General features: G+C 53.9%; 2 protein-coding genes across 2 annotated transcripts in view; both read right to left on the reverse strand.

The window, feature by feature from the left end:
* Positions 1 to 2,151: 2,151 nt before the first annotated feature.
* Positions 2,152 to 8,153, reverse strand: Mamstr (MEF2 activating motif and SAP domain containing transcriptional regulator). Its single transcript, XM_013027832.1, has 10 exons — positions 8,129 to 8,153; positions 7,434 to 7,516; positions 6,284 to 6,322; positions 4,854 to 4,996; positions 4,500 to 4,684; positions 3,899 to 4,001; positions 3,502 to 3,708; positions 2,961 to 3,188; positions 2,789 to 2,843; positions 2,152 to 2,628 (listed from the first exon to the last, which is right to left on the reverse strand). Exons 2-10 carry the CDS (start codon positions 7,489 to 7,491, stop codon positions 2,345 to 2,347), a joined length of 1,302 nt encoding a protein of 433 aa, XP_012883286.1. The 5' UTR covers positions 7,492 to 7,516; positions 8,129 to 8,153; the 3' UTR covers positions 2,152 to 2,344.
* Positions 8,154 to 9,061: 908 nt separating this feature from the next.
* The window catches only part of Rasip1 (Ras interacting protein 1), a 12,919-nt gene continuing 5,523 nt past the window's right edge, over positions 9,062 to 16,457 (reverse strand). The window contains exons 5-12 of the mRNA XM_013027571.1: positions 16,261 to 16,455; positions 14,850 to 14,887; positions 14,473 to 14,624; positions 14,246 to 14,361; positions 10,710 to 10,953; positions 10,386 to 10,558; positions 10,090 to 10,237; positions 9,062 to 9,472 (exon numbers count right to left, since the gene is read on the reverse strand). Of these exons, the coding sequence (XP_012883025.1) occupies positions 9,273 to 9,472; positions 10,090 to 10,237; positions 10,386 to 10,558; positions 10,710 to 10,953; positions 14,246 to 14,361; positions 14,473 to 14,624; positions 14,850 to 14,887; positions 16,261 to 16,455 (1,266 nt within the window). The 3' untranslated portion in view covers positions 9,062 to 9,272. The remainder of the gene's footprint in view (positions 9,473 to 10,089; positions 10,238 to 10,385; positions 10,559 to 10,709; positions 10,954 to 14,245; positions 14,362 to 14,472; positions 14,625 to 14,849; positions 14,888 to 16,260; positions 16,456 to 16,457) is intronic.

Raw genomic sequence — 16,457 nt, forward strand, 5'->3', positions numbered from 1 at the left:
GGATAGGAACTAGGCCCTGAGATCAAACCCTACAACCAACCTCCCCCAACCCCCACCAAAAAAAAAAATCCACCTACTATTGAGATCAGGCAATGGTAAGACCAGGATATAAAGCTGTTACTTGGATCTCTCCTGGACCCTCAAAGTGGGGGATAGAAATATTTACTGAGGAGCTGGGAAGGTGACTCAGCGGTAGAGCGCTTGCCATGCATGCATGAGGCCCTGGGTTCCATTCCTCAGCACCACATAAGCAGAAAAACCTGGAAGTGGCGCTGTGGCTCAAGTGGTAGAGTGCTAGCCTTGAGCTGAAGAGCTGAGGGGCAGCGCCTAGGCCCAGAGTTCAGACCCCATGACTGACAAAAAAAAAGAAAAGAAATATTTACTGAAAGTGTCAGGCCCAAGAGCTTCTCTCACACTGGGCTCATACCTGAGCTCCCACCCAATCCTGCTCTAACATTCTGAATCTCGACTTTCTGGAGAATCCCTTCTCTGCCCCTGGTCCTGACTCTTGGTGTGTGTATGTGCTGTCCAGTGGCTGGCCTAGTAGAACCCTAAGTGTGCTCTCACCCCAAGACTGCCCTTCTCCAGACAGACCCAGGAGCAATAGGAGAATGGGTGGGGAACCCAGCTAAAAAGTGGGTGTCCAGTTTCCTTGAGACACACCAGGAACTACAAAGCATGCTAGTTAGGGTAGAGGAGGGAATGGGCACAGGACAAATCAGAGACAGGAGTTTTGTGGAGAACAAGGGAGGCAGAGGGTAGAACCCAGACAGGGAGACACGTGCACAAACAGGCACTTAGATGGTGACAGACTGATTAGACATAGAAAAAATCATCAGGGAAAAATGGAGATGGACAAGAGGACCACCTTCTCAATACTTGCAGGGCTACTGCCTCTTTTTTTTTTGTCAGTTGTGGGGTTTGAACTCTGAGCCTGGGTCCTGTCCCTCAGCTCTATCAGCTTAAGGCAAGCACTCTACCCCTTGAGCCACAGTGCCACTTCTGGTTTTCTGGTGGTTTATTGGAGATATGAGTTTCACAGACTTTTCTGCCCAGGCTGGCTTTGAACCATGATCCTCATATCTCAGCCTCCTGAGTAGCTAGGATGACAGGTATGAGCCACCGGCACCCTGCTGCTGCCCTTTTTTTTTTTTTTTTGTCGGTTGTGGGGCTTGAACTCTGGGCCTGGGCGCTGTCCCTCAGCTCTTCAGCTCAAGGCTAGCACTCTACCACTTGAGCTACAGCGCCACTTCCGGTTTTCTGGTGGTTTATTGGAGATAGGAGTCTCACGGTCTCTCCTGCCCGGGCTGGCTTTGAACCGCGATCCTCAGATCTCAGCCTCCTGAGTAGCTAGGATTACAGGCATGAGCCACCAGCGCCCGGCTTTGCTGCTGCCCTTTTCACCATCAGCTTTCATCCTGATATCGGATCACGGCCCCAGTGCCTCCCCCCCACCTCTCCCCCAGCAATCCTGATCACACAAGCTCCCTCTGGTGGCCCTGCGTCCTCTGCCCCTCCAGGCAAGCTCTTCCACCTAGGAAGATACAGTCTTCCATGTTGTTACAGTGGCCAAGGCCTCTTTATCCTTGAGGCTCAGTGAAAATGCTTCTCAGATCCCGGATGGCATGCCTTCTGGCCTTTTGTCTTTATGAAGAGTCACGGCCCTTGCTGAATCTTGTCCAGGAGCACCACGGTTCTCAAAAATACCAATCTGATCCTTGTAAACCTTTTGAGCTCCTCAAGAGCAGCTACTAAGGTTCTCTTTTTTATTTTCTCCACTCTGAGGACACAGGCTATGAACTCTGATCATCTGGTTTAAGTCAAACCTAGTGGTGCTTGCCTGTGATCCCAGCACGGGGGAGGCCTAGGCAGGTGGATTATGAGTTCTAGCCCAGCCTGAGCTATTTGGTGAGTCTCTCTTGTACCTGCAACTTCAACTCCAGAGTCTCATTCCCCTCTAAATCCTTTCTGGCTCTTCCCTGATCCTCTCTGATCCTATCCATACAACATAATCACCTTCCAGATTCCTCCCATCCCCCCACAGAGAGCAGGCAACCATCCAGTGTGTCTGGAAGGAAGGGGGCAAAAACATCCTGATATTTCTGAAGGAAGCAGCATGTTGCCCCTGGTGAGCAGCAAATAAAACCCTCATCCCCAACCATACAACCATGGGGAAAGGTGGAAGGGGGGGGTACACAGAAGCCAAGCAGGTGAAGTCCAGGCAGGTGGCTTGTAGAGCACCAGTTCAGGGCCAAGTAGGGATTGGGGGGTGAGGGGGAGGGGTCTCCCTGAGGGGCTCTGCTCGACCCCACCCATTGTTGGTCTCTGGAAATCACCAACTCCATCACCACGGATCTTCTAGCAGGTCCCACAGCCGGGTGACACTGGAGTCTGAGAGATCAGCAGAGAAGATGCTGGGGGCTGGGGGGCCAGAGCCCAACGGTGGACCCCCACTCAGGGCCTCCAGCCAGTCCAAGGAATCCGTGGGGCCCCCGGGAGAGGGGGATGAAGAGTTGGTGGGGGATGGGAGGGAAGATGAGAAGACCGATGACAGGCCTTCGGAGTCCGGGGAAGGGGACAGTACATCGAAGGAGCCCGGGAAGTCCAGGGGGATGGGCGGCAGCGAGTCTGCAGATGAAAGAGAGCTTCTGGCATTGCGGGTCTGGTTCCCGGTGCCTGATTCCTCATTTCTAGAGGTCCTGAACCCCATCCACTCCTCCCTTGCACCCAGAAGTCCAGGGCTTCAGGCTCCCTTCTCCCCTAAATCATCGAGGGATTCAGTTCCTACCCTCAGGCGCCGTCTGATCTCCTAGAATGTCATCGATGCTTCGGTTCGGAAGCAGCTGGAGGGGGGGGGGAGAGAAAGAGAGAAGAAAACAATGGACGGTAGCGTGAACCCCAGATCCCTGCCGGGAACTGAGCGGGGACCCTCAGCTTGACTCCATCCCGCACGCGCTCACCTGAGCCCTCCGGATCGCTTCCTGCAGCTCCTCCTCCAGAGTCAGACCCGTTGGGGCTGGGGCTGAGGAAGTTGTCAAGCCCGGGGCTTGGGCTGGAGCCGGGGCCGTCGCTGGAGTCGGAGCTGGGACCAGGGCTGGAGCCGGAGCCGAAGCCGGAGCCGGAACTGTCACCACTGTATCCGCCACGCGTGGAAGAGGCGGCTTGTGGAACGCAGGACTTGACTTAATCTACAACCGTGAAGAGGGCCAGTCCCATAAGCCACGCCCCGTCCAACAAGCCACGCCCCGGTAGCAACCCCACCCACTCGCAACCGGTCCTGTCCCAGACCTATACTGATAGACCCCGCCTCTCTTCCATTTCATTGGCTGTTCTTCCGATAAGATCCGCCTCCATAGCTTTTAGCCACGCCTCTCACTCGCAGGTCCTTGGGTGGAGACCCCGCCCCCACACTTCATTGGCTATTCGTTCCTTCACATCCCGCCCCTCCCGCTGTAGCTTATCTTCATTGGTCGGTCATACGTGTATGCCACACCCCCTTACCGTGCCCTGCCGGCGAGCAGTTCCCAGGGCCTTGGGCCTGAGGCGGGGCCAGGGAGCTGCGGCCGCCGCCGCCGCGGCTTTGTCCTCGCGCTTTGGCTTCGGCCGCTCGCGGGGCGGGGCGCCGCCGCGCATGCGCTCCAAGAGCATCGACTTGGTCCCGGACACCGGGAGGCCCCGCAGGCGCAGCTGCTGCCGGAGCTCGGAGACCTGAGGGGGCGGGCGGGGGGCGGGGAGAGCGGTCCTGGGCGGGGTCCCCGAGGCGGGGCCTTTGGAAACCGAGGGAGGAAGGGTCTGGACCCCTGGGGCCCTGCAAAAGGAAGGGACCTGCGGGGGGACCCCCGACACTGGAGGCTGCAGGGTTAGAATTCGGGACCTGGAAGCGACACCCCGAACTCACCGTCAGCTCTTCGAGTTTGAGGGTCTGAAGTTCCAGTTTGTGCGACGGAGGCGGAGGACCAGAGATCCCGGGTGGGGAGGGGGCCGGGGTCGGGGGCTTCGTCCTGTCCACAGCGGGAGGGGGCGAAGGTTAAAGGGGGCCAGAGCTGGAGCCTCACCCCTGTAATCCCAGCCGCCCTGGAGGACAGTGAGATCTGAGGATGGCTGTTCAAAGCCAGCCCGGGCAGGAAAGCCCTTGAGACTTTTACCTCCAATAAACCAGCAAAAGAAAAAAAAGGGGAGCTGTGGCTTAAGGGGTAGAGCATCAGCCTTGAGCAGAAAAAGCTGACCAAGAGCCTGAGACCCTGAGTTCAAGCCCCAGTACTGGCACAAAAAAAAGGAGGGGGGAGACAGAGATAAAAGGCATGTTGGGGTCCTCAGACACGGGTTCTAGCTTTCAGAGGAAGCAAACACACGCTTGGGCGATGGGAACTTGTGGTTTCAAGGGAGAAGGCTGAGGACAGGACGGGTCTGGTGAGGAGACAATGGAGACCAGGCTCCCTTTGGTTTTGGATTTGAGGCAAGGGGATGATGGAACCCTAAGAGTAAAATGAAGATCATACTTGGGATATGATGGCTGTGAGCTTGGTCCCATCTTCAGAGGTGGCCTTGGGGAGCCCAGGGCCTTCCCCTCCACTTGGGGGTCGGCCCTAGGCCCTTGTCTGGGCTCTGGGGGCATGTACTGGTGGTATGTCAGGTTTCCCCTGGATGTGGGCTCCCTCCAGCGCTGGGAGACCTTGGGAGAGTCCTGCAAAAGCCAATGTGATGATGTTGTGGGTGGTTTATACCTTCCTGTCCTGGAGCCCTGGGCCAAGTGTGGACTCTGGTGGCCACACCAGACAGGGGAAAGTGGAAGCAGCAAGAGGATCGGGACTAGACTCTTAAGAGGACTTGTGCTCTCTCCAGTCCAGACTCACCTTCTCTGAGGATCTCCAAGGACAATATTCTGGTTCAGGAAGCAGAACCCCAGGACTGAAGAAGAAAGAGGCAGGGACGGAGGGCAAGGCTGGGGCCAGAGCTGAGCCTGAGGCTGAGATCCAGGGATCTGAATTGGAGGAGACTGGAGACAGAAGAAGGACCCTGAGGGGCTTGCAGGAAAGAAGCCAGACAGGGAGGAACAAGACCATGGGAAAGGAGGGCCTGACACCCCACCCCCAAAATACAGGCAAGCAGGCTGGGATCAAAATCCAAGGGGCTCAAGTTGAGCCTAGTCTCCCTCTGAAGGTATCAGGCATGGTAGCTCTGTCCTACAATCCCAGCTTGGGATGGAGAGGTAGGAGGATCCTGAATTTGATGCCAGTGCCACCTAAGCAAAGTTAGCAGGACCCTGTGTCTAAAACAGAATACAGCTGAGCACTGTGGCTCACGTCTGTCATCCTAACTACTCAAGAGACTAAGATCTGAAGATGAGGTTCAAAGCTAACCTGGATCAAAAAGTTTGTGAAACAATCTTACTTCCAAGTATCCACCAAAAAGCTGGAAGTGGAGCTGTGGCTCAAGTAGGAGAGCACCATCCTTGAGTGAAAAAGCTAAGGGACAAGCTGGGTACTGGTGGCTCCCTCCTGTAATCCTAGCTACTCAGGAGGCTGAGATCTAAGGATCGCTGTTCAAAGCCAGCCTGGGCAGGAACATCCATGAGACTCTAATCTCCAGAAACCAGAAGAGGCACTGTGGCTCAAGCGGTAGAGCGCTCACCTTGAACTGAAGAGCTGAGGGACAGCACCCAGGCCCAGAGTTCAAGTCCCCCCCTCTCCAAAAAAAAAATCTAAGGGACAGTGCCCCGGCTCTGAGTTTGGGGGCTAGGGGAGTGACTAGAGTAATGAAGACCCTTGGTAGGCAAGCCTGAGGCCCTGAGTTCAATCCTCAGTACCAGGAAGAAAAGAAAAAGCAGGAATCTGGTCCTGAGTGAACAAGGGGCGTGTGAGGAGGATCACAGAGTGCAGCTTTGGCCCAGGGTGGGGTGGGGCCTGCACTCCTGGTTCTGGCAGAGAAGGAGAAGCAGAGAGCCACATCCTGGTACTTTTTGAGGGTGCCGAGTGTGCGTGGAATCTGGGATGCCTATCTCCAAGCCAAGAAACCATCTCCCCGGCTTGTGCATCTGTCAAGGGTAGGAAATGTTGGGCAGCAGGAAGTAGAGATCCAAAGGCAAAAAAGGATGGGCGGTTGGTGCAGACTCTTGCCATCTTTTGGGGTGTCAGGCTGGGATTTCAGTCAGCCCAGCTCCGAACAGATGGACCAAGCATCCAAGGATGGGGGAGGGGAACTGTCTGAGGGGGGGAAGACACCCAGGATGTCTGTCCTAGGGGAGTGAGGCCACCACCCCTCCCTCCCAGAGCCCCCAACTTACTTGGGTCCTGATTCCGTCTGTGGATCCGAAGCTGCAGAACTGTGGAAGGAGGAGGGAGCAGGGAGCAGGGGAGGGGAGGGAAGGGAGTGTCCAGGAGTCTGGCTGAGCTGGGCGGTTGGGAGCTACAGTTGTTGGCGGGATGTGTGCCCGGCCCCTTACACACCCCGTGCAGCAGGCGGGTGGGCGGGCAGCCCGTTTGCTGCTCCCCAGCTCCCTTCCCGGGGCCTCCAGCCTGCTTCCAGCCAAGCTCAGAGCCTCAGGCCAGAGCTGCTCAGAGCCAAGCCAGCACGAAGGCTGCAACGGAGCCCGGCACCCCATCCCCCCCACGCCTGCACCTGCCCCTTCTGTGCCCACCCCAACCTGGCATACTGATCATCTTAGCATCTTGGCCCAGTTTACATATGGCCTCCTTTAGTCCAATGCACACTCACCCCACAATTGCATACTCCAGCATTTTCTCTGGCCCTTCCCAGTCCTCTCCCCACCCCTCCTTACCCCCCTCCCCCGCCCTCCACCCAATATTCACCTTCGAAGTATTCGTTTTTAATTTTTTCACCCAGGGCCTCTGAATGCTAGGCAGGCCAGCTCTACCTCTTGAGCCACACTCCCAGCCCCTCTGTTGTAACCATCTATTCAGCCTAGGCTGACTTTGAAGTTCCAGACCTCTCCAGTAGCTGGGATTACAGGTGGGCACCACCATGCTCAGACAATTTGTACTCTCTTTGGCACACTTTCCAACCCTGCTCTTGGCTCTGACCAGCCACCTTGGCTGGGTCTGCAAACTTTTTTGAGTGTCCTTTGCTCAGGAATGAACGCCTAGTCTAGTCATTCATCCACTGAGTGCCTGCCCTGAACTAAAACAAAAGCTCAAGTGAGCTTGAGAGCTCCCTATCCCCTCACCCCCCATTCCCATACTGGGCCTCCCAGGCCCCAACTCAATACTCCTCTACTTTCCTGATAGTTGGTCTGCTAGTTGGTCCTTCAACCAGCTAGTTGGTCCTTTGAAGGCCCTGACTCCCATGCCCACCCCTCGCTTGCTTACCTAGTTTCCCACTGTGGCCCACCCCATCCTCCGCTATGCACGAGTGACCTTCAGAAAACACGAGACTACATCCCCAGGATCCCTCCCCACAGGCCACCTCTCTCTCACCAGATCGGAACTTGGAGCGGATGATTTGGGAGCGCTGGGAGGAAGCCGCCAGGGTCATTGCCAAGTGTGGGATGGGACCTGAGCTGGAATAAAGGCAGGACCCCCACAGAGGGTTGGGAGTTGGGGGGGGAGGTCCGAGGCTGCTCCCCTGCATGAACTCAGGAAAGAGTTCATAGGGTTGGTGAGAGGTGCATCCTGGGTGATTTTCTGCAAGAACTGTGGAGGGCTGTGGGGGGCTCAGGTCCTATATCCAAAAGAGAAGGCCTGGACCCCTGGGTCTGAGGGAGGGCTGGGGTCTGGACTTCTAGGTCTAAGGGAAAAAGGGGAATGGGAGCCCCAACTTCTGGATCTTAGTAGAGGGAGGACTAGGGTCTGGGGTTCCTGGGTCCCATTGTGTAGGGCACTGGGTGGGAGGTTGAGTCCCTGAGTCTTTGAAAGGGGACCTCCCCCCCCTACGCCTTGCAAAAGGAGGTGAAGGGCTGACTCTACCAAGGGACTGGAATCTAAGATCTGGACTAGAGGGAAGAAAGTTGGGGGCAGGTCTCTGGGGAATGGCTAGGTCCCTATGAGGATAGGCATCCGAGGAGGGAACGAGCTAGTGAGCGCCACCAGGGTGCGTGGGAAAGGGATGAGGATCAGAGCAGTGACAGAACAGTTGAGGAGGGTCCCTCCCTCCATCCCGGGGGGCTTCTCACCAGGTGGGTTCGGTGCAGCTGTGCTCCTCGGCGGGTGGAGTCTGACGGTCTGAGCTGAAGACCTCAGGCTCCGCCCTGCCGGACTAGGGACAGCCCTGGACCCCCCCCCCCACCTCTCCGCCTCTCTGGGGCGTGCCTGGAGCTGGTAGAGCAGGGAAGACTAGAGCCAGGCCTGCGACCCTGAGAAGGGGTGGGAGACCCAGGCTGGGACGGTCTCAGGGCGGGGCCAACTGTTGGGGTTCCCTGGTTTGTCCCTCCTCCTCGTCGTGGGGCGGCGGGGTCGGGTGGGGCAAGGCAGACAGACAGGAGCAGGTGTCGGGAGAGGGGCCTCCAGTGAGCAGCAGCGGCAGGTGGTCCTGCCCTCGCCCTGCCAGCAGGTGCCACCTGTCACCTTTTTTCCCCTGACGCAGCAGCGGGAATTAGGTTGAGAGGAGGGGAAAGTTCAAACTCTGAGGCCTGAGTCTAAGAAGGGAGGTGGTTTTTTTTCTTTTTTGAGGTGTGTGTGTGTATGTGTGTGGATACCTAGATCTGCTGGGGAGCGGCTAAGGACATCAAGATGTTGGGGTTCTGTCATGTGATCAGCTGGCAAACAACTTAGGGGGGCGGGTCTAGGAGCCCCTGATTCCTGGGGCTGGAGCAGGGGTTTTGGAGGGGTGAGGAGGAGAGCTGACGAGGCCTCACTGGCAGGAACCAGGGCCTGGCATCGGGCCGAGCACGCTTTGGGCTCTGATCCGAGGTGTGTGGTGGGCCCTGGGCTCCTGGGTTGAATTACACGCAGAAGGACAGGCTGAGGCCATAACTATAAATACCTCCTCCGACTCGGCAGGGACCCAACGCTGGTTCCAGGCAAGGGGCCTCGGTACTCTAAAAACAATCATGGTTCACTCTCCCGAGTCTTAATAAGCGAGGCGCTGCCAATAACAGATACTTTTATTGCTCCTCGGCGCGGCTGACATCTCAAGCCCATCTTCCCGCAGTCCCATCCTCTACTACCCGAAAACTCCAACTCCCAGTGGTCCACGCGGGAGGCAAGAACTACAACTCCCAGAAACCTCTGCGACCAGGCGGGGCTCCAAAGGAGTAAGAGCCCAAAGAATCTTTCCTTTTTCCTTTCAAGGTTCGCACGCTCGCGTATTATTGGTTTTCAAGGAGGCGTGGCCACCGGAGGCCCGTGGCGGTGATTGGCTGGAAGCTCCTGCTGCTCAAGGTCCCAGAGAAGGCGACGGAGCCTGCGCAGTTCACGATGCAGGGCGTCATCTGTCACTGGACCGGTGAGGCGCAGACGCGAGCTGCCCAGGGGCAGGATGAGGGGCGGGTGCGAGGAGAAGCTTTCGAAAATGTCTCCTGTGAAACCCAATAAGAGGTAGTTAGGGTGGCAACAGGAGCTATATCTCGCCCGACGGAAGAAACAAACAAACAAAAAAGCTTTAGTTCCCAGCAACTCCTGGAGAAGGATCCACTCAAACCAGATGTCCAAGAGCATGATGGGAGTTGTATTTGAGACTAACCTCTGTTGCCTGGGAAACAGGCATTGGATACCTAGATCCCTGGAGAAGGCCTGGGAACTGAGTCTTAGGGATTCCTGTAGGAGGACACGCCCAGGGTCTCTTAGGCAAGGTAGGCCAGGGGGTGTAGAGGGAAAGGGGGCCAGGGCAGGGGCTGAACCCTGAAGGAAAAAAAAAAGTAACTAAGAGCTTGTACTTGCTTTGCTAGGATGAAACTTGGGGCCTTATGCATGCTAGGCAGGAACTCTACCACTGAGTCACACATGATCCCCGATGCCTGGCTTATATCTTGGGGAGAAGGGAGCAGGGTCTAGCACTTTCAGACCCAAGGAAAAGAAAAGGCTTAGGAGACCAGACTCCTTGGTCAGAAGGAAAAGGCTGGAACATGGTCTCCTAGATTCTTATGAATGCAAACAGCCAACAAACTGCTGCAATGTGTGTGCCATTTCTCCTCACCCGTATCCACAGCATCTCTCTCGGCAGGGGGAGGGTCCCAGGAGGGTGGAGGCCCGCGGCCAGGACCCAGCTGGTAGTGGCTAAGCAGATGGTGGAGCTGAGCAGGGGTCAGAGTTGGATAGTCAGTTCTCAGACTGCTCCAAGAAGCCTGCAGAGAGGACCAGAGAGAAGTCTGTGGTCAGTAGAGGATGACATGGGGTTCCAGGGGAACTCCAACAGTAAAGGGATTCCAGAGAGTTGCTGACTGGGATGGAAGGTTAGAGGTCAAGGGTCAACTAGAGCTAACCAGAAGTCACCTTGAGCAGGGAGGTGCGGGGCACACAGAGCAGGTTCACAGCAATGGAGAGTTTCCTGAAGAATTCAGCGGCAATGTCACCTAGTCCAGCTCCTTGTAGCCAGTCCAAGACAAGATCCAAGTTGGTTCTGATTTGGACAGCTCGGGACCACTGGTAGAAAGGTCGGCTCTGACCTGGGAAGGAAGGGTGTGAAGGGCAATGGTTGAGTGAACCCTCTTCCTTTCTATCCTTGAGCTTGGTACCCAAGAGCACCCTGGGTGCACAGGCCTGGGCCTGTGGTATGTCTACCTTGATGGGAGTCCCTGCTCATCAGCCAACCCTCACCTCGTTCCATCAGTGAGTTGAGAAGGGATGCATTGGAGAAGAAGAACAAGTAGCCGAATGTCTGAGACACAAGGTCCGGGTGCAGCTCACACTGGCTGGTCAACTCCAGAGCTGCTTGGAACACACCCAGGGTGGGTCTCAGGCCAGGAGGCATGGCCTCCAACTCTGCACCAGGACCAGGTAGCTCTGCCCCAGCTGTGAAAGGGTTACTGTCCAGGAGAGCAGGCAGTGTGGAATAAAGAGTCTGTGGAGAGACAGGCAAAAGCCAAGTGATTGGACCACAACTCCCAGCAAGCTTCAGGGTGACAGAGCATGATGATAATGAAGAACACCAAGGGCCTCTGGGAGTTGTAGTCCATTCTACCTTTAACACTTGAAGGGATTCCATCAACAAATGCTCTGTGTGTGTGTGTGTGTGTGTGTGTGTGTGTGTGTGTGTGTGTGTGTACGCGTGTGCGCACGCATATTGGCCCTGGGCTTTTGTTTTTGTTTTTTTAGTCAGTTGTGGGGTTTGAACTCGGCCTGGGCGCTGTCCCTCAGCTCTTCAGCTCAAGGCCAGTGCTCTACCACTTGAGCCACAGCACCACTTCTGGCTTTTTCTGCTTATGTGGTGCTGAGGAATCAAACCCAGGGTCTCATGCATGCAAGGCAAGCACTCTACCACTGAGCCAACTTCCCAGCCCATGGCCCTGGGGTTTGAACTCAAGGCCTCAGCACCATACCTGAGGTTCTTTCTCAAGGCTAGTACTCTACCACTTGAGCCACAGCTCTACTTCTAGCTTCTTTGTATATAATCAGAGACAAGAGTCAAGGACTTTCCTGTACAGACTGGCTCAAAACACTGATCCTCAGATCTTAGCCTCCCAAGTGGCTAGGATTAAGTGCTCAACAAACAAATTCCTGCTTTATAGATGACTTTCTAGCATATTTTAGTCCCAGAACAACTCCAGTCTTAACAAAGCCTTTCTAGAAGTTTTTTGAGTATTTCAAAGTCTATCCAACTCTAGTGCATTATGGGACTTGTAGGTCTCAGAAGAAGCAGCTTAAGAAAGTCAAGGAGAGCTAGGTACCAGTAGCTCACACTTATAATCCTAGCTATTCAGGAAACAGATCTGAGGATCATGGTTCAAAGCCAGCCAGGCAGTAAAGTCTGTGAAACTCTCATCTCCAATAAACTACTCAGAAAAGGCCTAGAAGTAACGCTGTGGTTCAAGTAGTAGAGCACTAGCTTTGCGCAGAAGAAGCTCAGGGACAGCACAGAGATCCTCAGTTCAAGCCCTAGGACCAGCAAAAAAAGAAAAAAGAAGAGAAAGACAAGGGGAACTAGAAAAAAGAGGCTTCCTACATCTAAATAAGTTATTTATCTAGAATTCCCCATGGGAAAAAAAGGAATGGAGAATCAGGAAGTAGGAGTGGGATGGCAGTCAGCCAGTGGAAAATGTGATCCAGCCAAGGACAGGAAATGAGGTCAGAGACAAAGAAGAAAGAAAACTACACTTGGCAAGGATGCACAGGAAGTATAGCTCGGAGGAAAGAGCTTCAAAATCAAGGCTGCTTGAGGGATGGAGAGACTGTCTTAAGACTCCCTGTTATTTCACTAATAGGGAATCAGGCCCACCATGAGCCAAAACCTTGAGAAGCGCTGGAAACAATTATAGAGGTCAAAGGAGCATGTGAGTGGCAGAGTAGCAAGCCCTTCATGAATGGCACTCAGAGGGGGGAAAAAAAAGGCCTATGGCTCAGGAAAGCTCATGATTTCAGTGCTATAGGAAGTGATGTCATTAAGCACAGGAAGTGAGAGAGACTCGCTTAAGGGAGGCTTTGTTTAAATGATACTGCTTGGCACAGTTTGATTGTCTATCTATAACTAAGTAGTAGAATTTAGCCGGGTGCCGGTGGCTCACGCCTGTAATCCTAGCTACTCAGGAGGCCGAGATCTGAGGATCTCGGTTTAAAGCCAGCCCGGGCAGGAAAGACCATGAGACTCCTATCCCCAATAAACCACTAGAAAACCAGAAGTGTCGCTGTAGCTCAAGTGGTAGAATGCTAGCCGTGAGCTGAAGAGCTGAGGGACAGCGCCCAGGCCCAGAGTTCAAGCCCCACGACCGACAAAAAAAAAAAAAAGATAGAATTTGAAAACAAGAGCTTGTGAAAAGAAAACAACTAGGTCTGTGGTCAGCCTGTACACCAGTGATGACTGGGAGCCAAGATGGCTCAAGTGGTAAAGTGCTTGCCTAGCAAGCATAAGATCCTGTGTTAAAATCCCAGTGCCTCAACAAAGCAAGCAGAAAATGTGGGGATTCAGCTAAATGCAGTGGCTCAAGTCTGTAAGCTCAGCCATTTCTTTTTTTTCTTCTTTTTCTTTTTTTTTTTTGTCGGTCATAGGGCTTGTAATTCTGGGCTTGGGCGCTGTCCCGTCCTCTTCAGCTCAAGGTGAGCACTCTACCTCTTGAGCCACAGCACCATTTCCGGTTTTCTAGTGGTTTATTGAAGATCAGAGTCTCATAGACTTTTCTGCCCAGACTGGCTTTGAAATGTGATCCTCAGATCTCAGCCTCCTGTGTAGCTAGGATTACAGGCGTGAGCCACCAGCACCCAGCAAGCTCAGCCATTTCTTAGGTGGAGATTAAGCCTGCTCAAATGAAAAGTTGGCCAGATCTCCATCTCAACCAATAAACTGGGTGTGGTGATTCCTGCCTGTCATCCCAGCCACCTGGGAGATGTAGGTAGGAGTATCATAGTCTAAGCTGGCCTTGGAAAAAAAGGTGAGACTCTATATGTAAAAACGAAATCAAAAAGGATTGGAGGGATGACTCAGGTAGTAGAGCACCTTGCCTGGCAGGTGCACTCTGAGTTTACTCCCCAGTACTTTCATAAAAAGGAACAAGGTCTGTACTCCTAGCTACTCAGGAGACTGAGATCTGAGGATCATGATTCAAAGCTAGCCAGGGCAGGAAAGTCCATGAGACTCTTTTTTGGGTCCGGTTGTGGGGCCTGAACTCTGGGCCTGGGCACTGTCCCTCAGCTCTTCAGCTCAAGGCTAGCGCTCTACCATTAGAGCCACAGCACCACTTCTGGCTTTTTTCTTTTTGCTTATGTGGTGCTGGGGAATCAAACCCAGGGCCTCATGCATGCAAGGCAAGCGCTCTACCACTGAGCCACCTTCCTAGCCCCCATGAGACTCTTGTCTCCGATTAACTATTAGAAAATCAGAAGTGGAACTGTGGTTCAAAGTGGTAGAGCACCTGCCTTGAGTGAAAAAACTCAGGGACAGCACCCAGGCTGTGATTCCAAGCCCCAAGACTGGCAAAAAAAAAAAAAAAAAAAAAAGTGATGATTTCAAAGATGGGAAGAAAGGCCAGAAATGATGTAAGTTCAATCAGGAAGTAGTATCACCACAATAAACAGCTGGGGTGAGATGGGAAGCGATGTGTCAGAAGGAGGAAATTTTGAATCAAATAGGAAGTGACCTCAGACCAACACAATGTAGCTCACACATGGAAAGCACTTTTAGGAGGCAAGGGGTTGAGGCCAACCTTGGTGAGGTAGTAGACTGACTGCTGGAAGGTACACATGATGACCTCATCCAAAAGGGCCATGGCCTCATCACACAATTCCAAGTCATTGCAGAGCTGTGGGTCTGAGGACAGGCCTGGGGGTAAGAGGGAGAAAGCACAGGCTGGCAGACAGCACACCAATTCTCCAGGTTTAGGGAATGACAGGGGGTTTGGACAGGCCAGGCTCAGCCTACGTCTGAGCTCACCCTCCTGATCAGCCTCCTTCTCCATTTCCAGCACCTTCTCTTGTACAAAGCTCAGCAGCTCTGTGGTGTTGGCCATCCACAGCATGAGTGGCCGCAACTCCACAGACACGGCTTCAGGAGTCAGAGGCACTTCCGGGACCCCTTCAGGATGGCTGCAGAAAATGAAAAGAACTTGTGATTCCCTACCCAACCACCCCCCTAGTGTCCAAACCCCAAGATGTGTGTCAAAGCTGGAGACTAAGCCCCACTTCACAGCTGAGAAGGCCAGATCCCAATGATGCACAGAAACTTGCATCCTAGAAGATTTGCAGCAATGCAGAATTTGATGCGCCGCCCAACCCCACAGCCCACCAGAACTTTCTCCCCAGTTCTCTTACTTCTCTGGCTGACGGTCTCCAATTTCCTTAATCTTTTCCTGTGGTAAGTAAGATCAGAATCAGGGTGAGAGGCTCAGGCAAAGGGAACCAAGAATTAACATTCGTCTTCTCTTTTCCCTCCTTCCATTCCTTTCTTCCTTCTTCTTCTTTTTTTTTTTTTTTTTTTGGTCAGGGCCTGGGTGCTGCCCTGGAGATTTTTTGTTTTGTTTTGTTTTGTTTTTTGATTGGTCGTGGGGCTTGAATTCTGGGCCTGGACACTGTCCCTCAGCTCTTCAGCTCAAGGCTAGTGCTCTACCACTTGAGCCACAGTGCCACTTCCAGCCTTTTCTGCTTATGTGGTGCTGAGGAATCGAACCTAGGGCCTCATGCATGCAAGGCAAGCACTCTATCACTGAGCCACCTCACAGCCCTGGAGATTTTTTTGTGTTCAAGGCTAGTACTCTACCTCTTAGCTACAGTGTCACTTCCAGCATTGAGCAGTTTATTGGAGATAAGAGTCTCATGGACTTTCCTTCCTGGACTGGCTTTGAACTGTGATCCTCAGATCTCAGCTTCCTGAGTTGCTAGGATTACAGGCATGAACCACTGCTGCCCAGCCCTCCTTCCTTTTTGACAAGGTGTCACTGGGAATCCCAGGCTTGCCTGGCATACCATGATCCTCTGGTCTCAGCCTCTCGAATGCTGGGATTACAGGTGTGAACTACCATCCAGAATCTATCTGGTTTTTCCAATGCACTGTAGCAATCGTGCTTCAGAAAGCTCTCTCCCCTTTCTTCTTTTTAAAACACACAGCCCATGTGGTCTATTTCCCTGGAGTCCTCTCTCCAGTTTAAATAGTCTCTTACCTGGAAGAGACTCCCTAAACCTTTTTTTTTAAAACTGGGCCCCAACTCAATGGAACGTCCCCCTCTCCCAATTCTGAATTACTTCTTCCAGGCAATTCCTAGTGTAGTTCTAATGGATTTATCTATCCCCCAAGAATGTCCTTGCCCACTATCATTCCAAACTCTCAAAGGTGGCCCATGGCTCTTCTCATAAATGATCTCTCCCAACTTCTCAGCCGGAGGTATCTCCCTCTGCTTCCCATAACGGTTTCTTCCATGACCGTATGACACCACCCCCATAGCGCCAAAGGTAAATACTGGACTGCCTTCCCGCCCAACAAAACCACAACTCCCAGCATTCTACGCGGCCTCCTCATTCATACCTCAAGCCTCCTTCTCCCGCAAGGCTTCATGGGAGATGTAGTTTATATTTGCCCAGGTCTGAAACGGATGGATGGATGGATGGATGGATGGATGGATGGATGGATGGATGGATGGATGGATGGGTGGGTGGGTGGGTGGATGGGATGGATGGGTGGATGGATGGGAACGGGGAGAGGCTGCGGGATAGATTTGGGGGCGCTCACCCAGACAGCCTCCTTGATGAGCCTGGCCAGGCGGCCCAGTAGGCGTGGCAGGTGGCCGAGCTCCAGCTCCCGGGCCGAGTGTTGCACGCACAGCGCCAGCAGCGTGGCGGGCCCGAGGGGCGGCAGGTCCCCGGCGCCGGACGCCGCTGCGCGCACCACTTCACCTAGCAGCGCCTCCTCCTCGCGAGGCCGGAAGC

The sequence above is a fragment of the Dipodomys ordii genome, unplaced genomic scaffold (genome assembly GCF_000151885.1).
Source record: "Dipodomys ordii isolate 6190 unplaced genomic scaffold, Dord_2.0 Scaffold105, whole genome shotgun sequence".
Lineage (NCBI taxonomy): Eukaryota > Metazoa > Chordata > Mammalia > Rodentia > Heteromyidae > Dipodomys > Dipodomys ordii.

Excerpts from the sequence above, each read along its gene's own strand:
- Mamstr (XM_013027832.1), bottom strand. The coding sequence starts at position 7,491 with ATGACCCTGGCGGCTTCCTCCCAGCGCTCCCAAATCATCCGCTCCAAG. Across the intron at positions 3,189-3,501 it reads CTGCTCGCCGGCAGGGCACG|ATTAAGTCAAGTCCTGCGTT; the intron begins GTAAGGGGGTGT and ends TCACGGTTGTAG. Across the intron at positions 2,629-2,788 it reads AGATCAGACGGCGCCTGAGG|ACTCGCTGCCGCCCATCCCC; the intron begins GTAGGAACTGAA and ends TTTCATCTGCAG.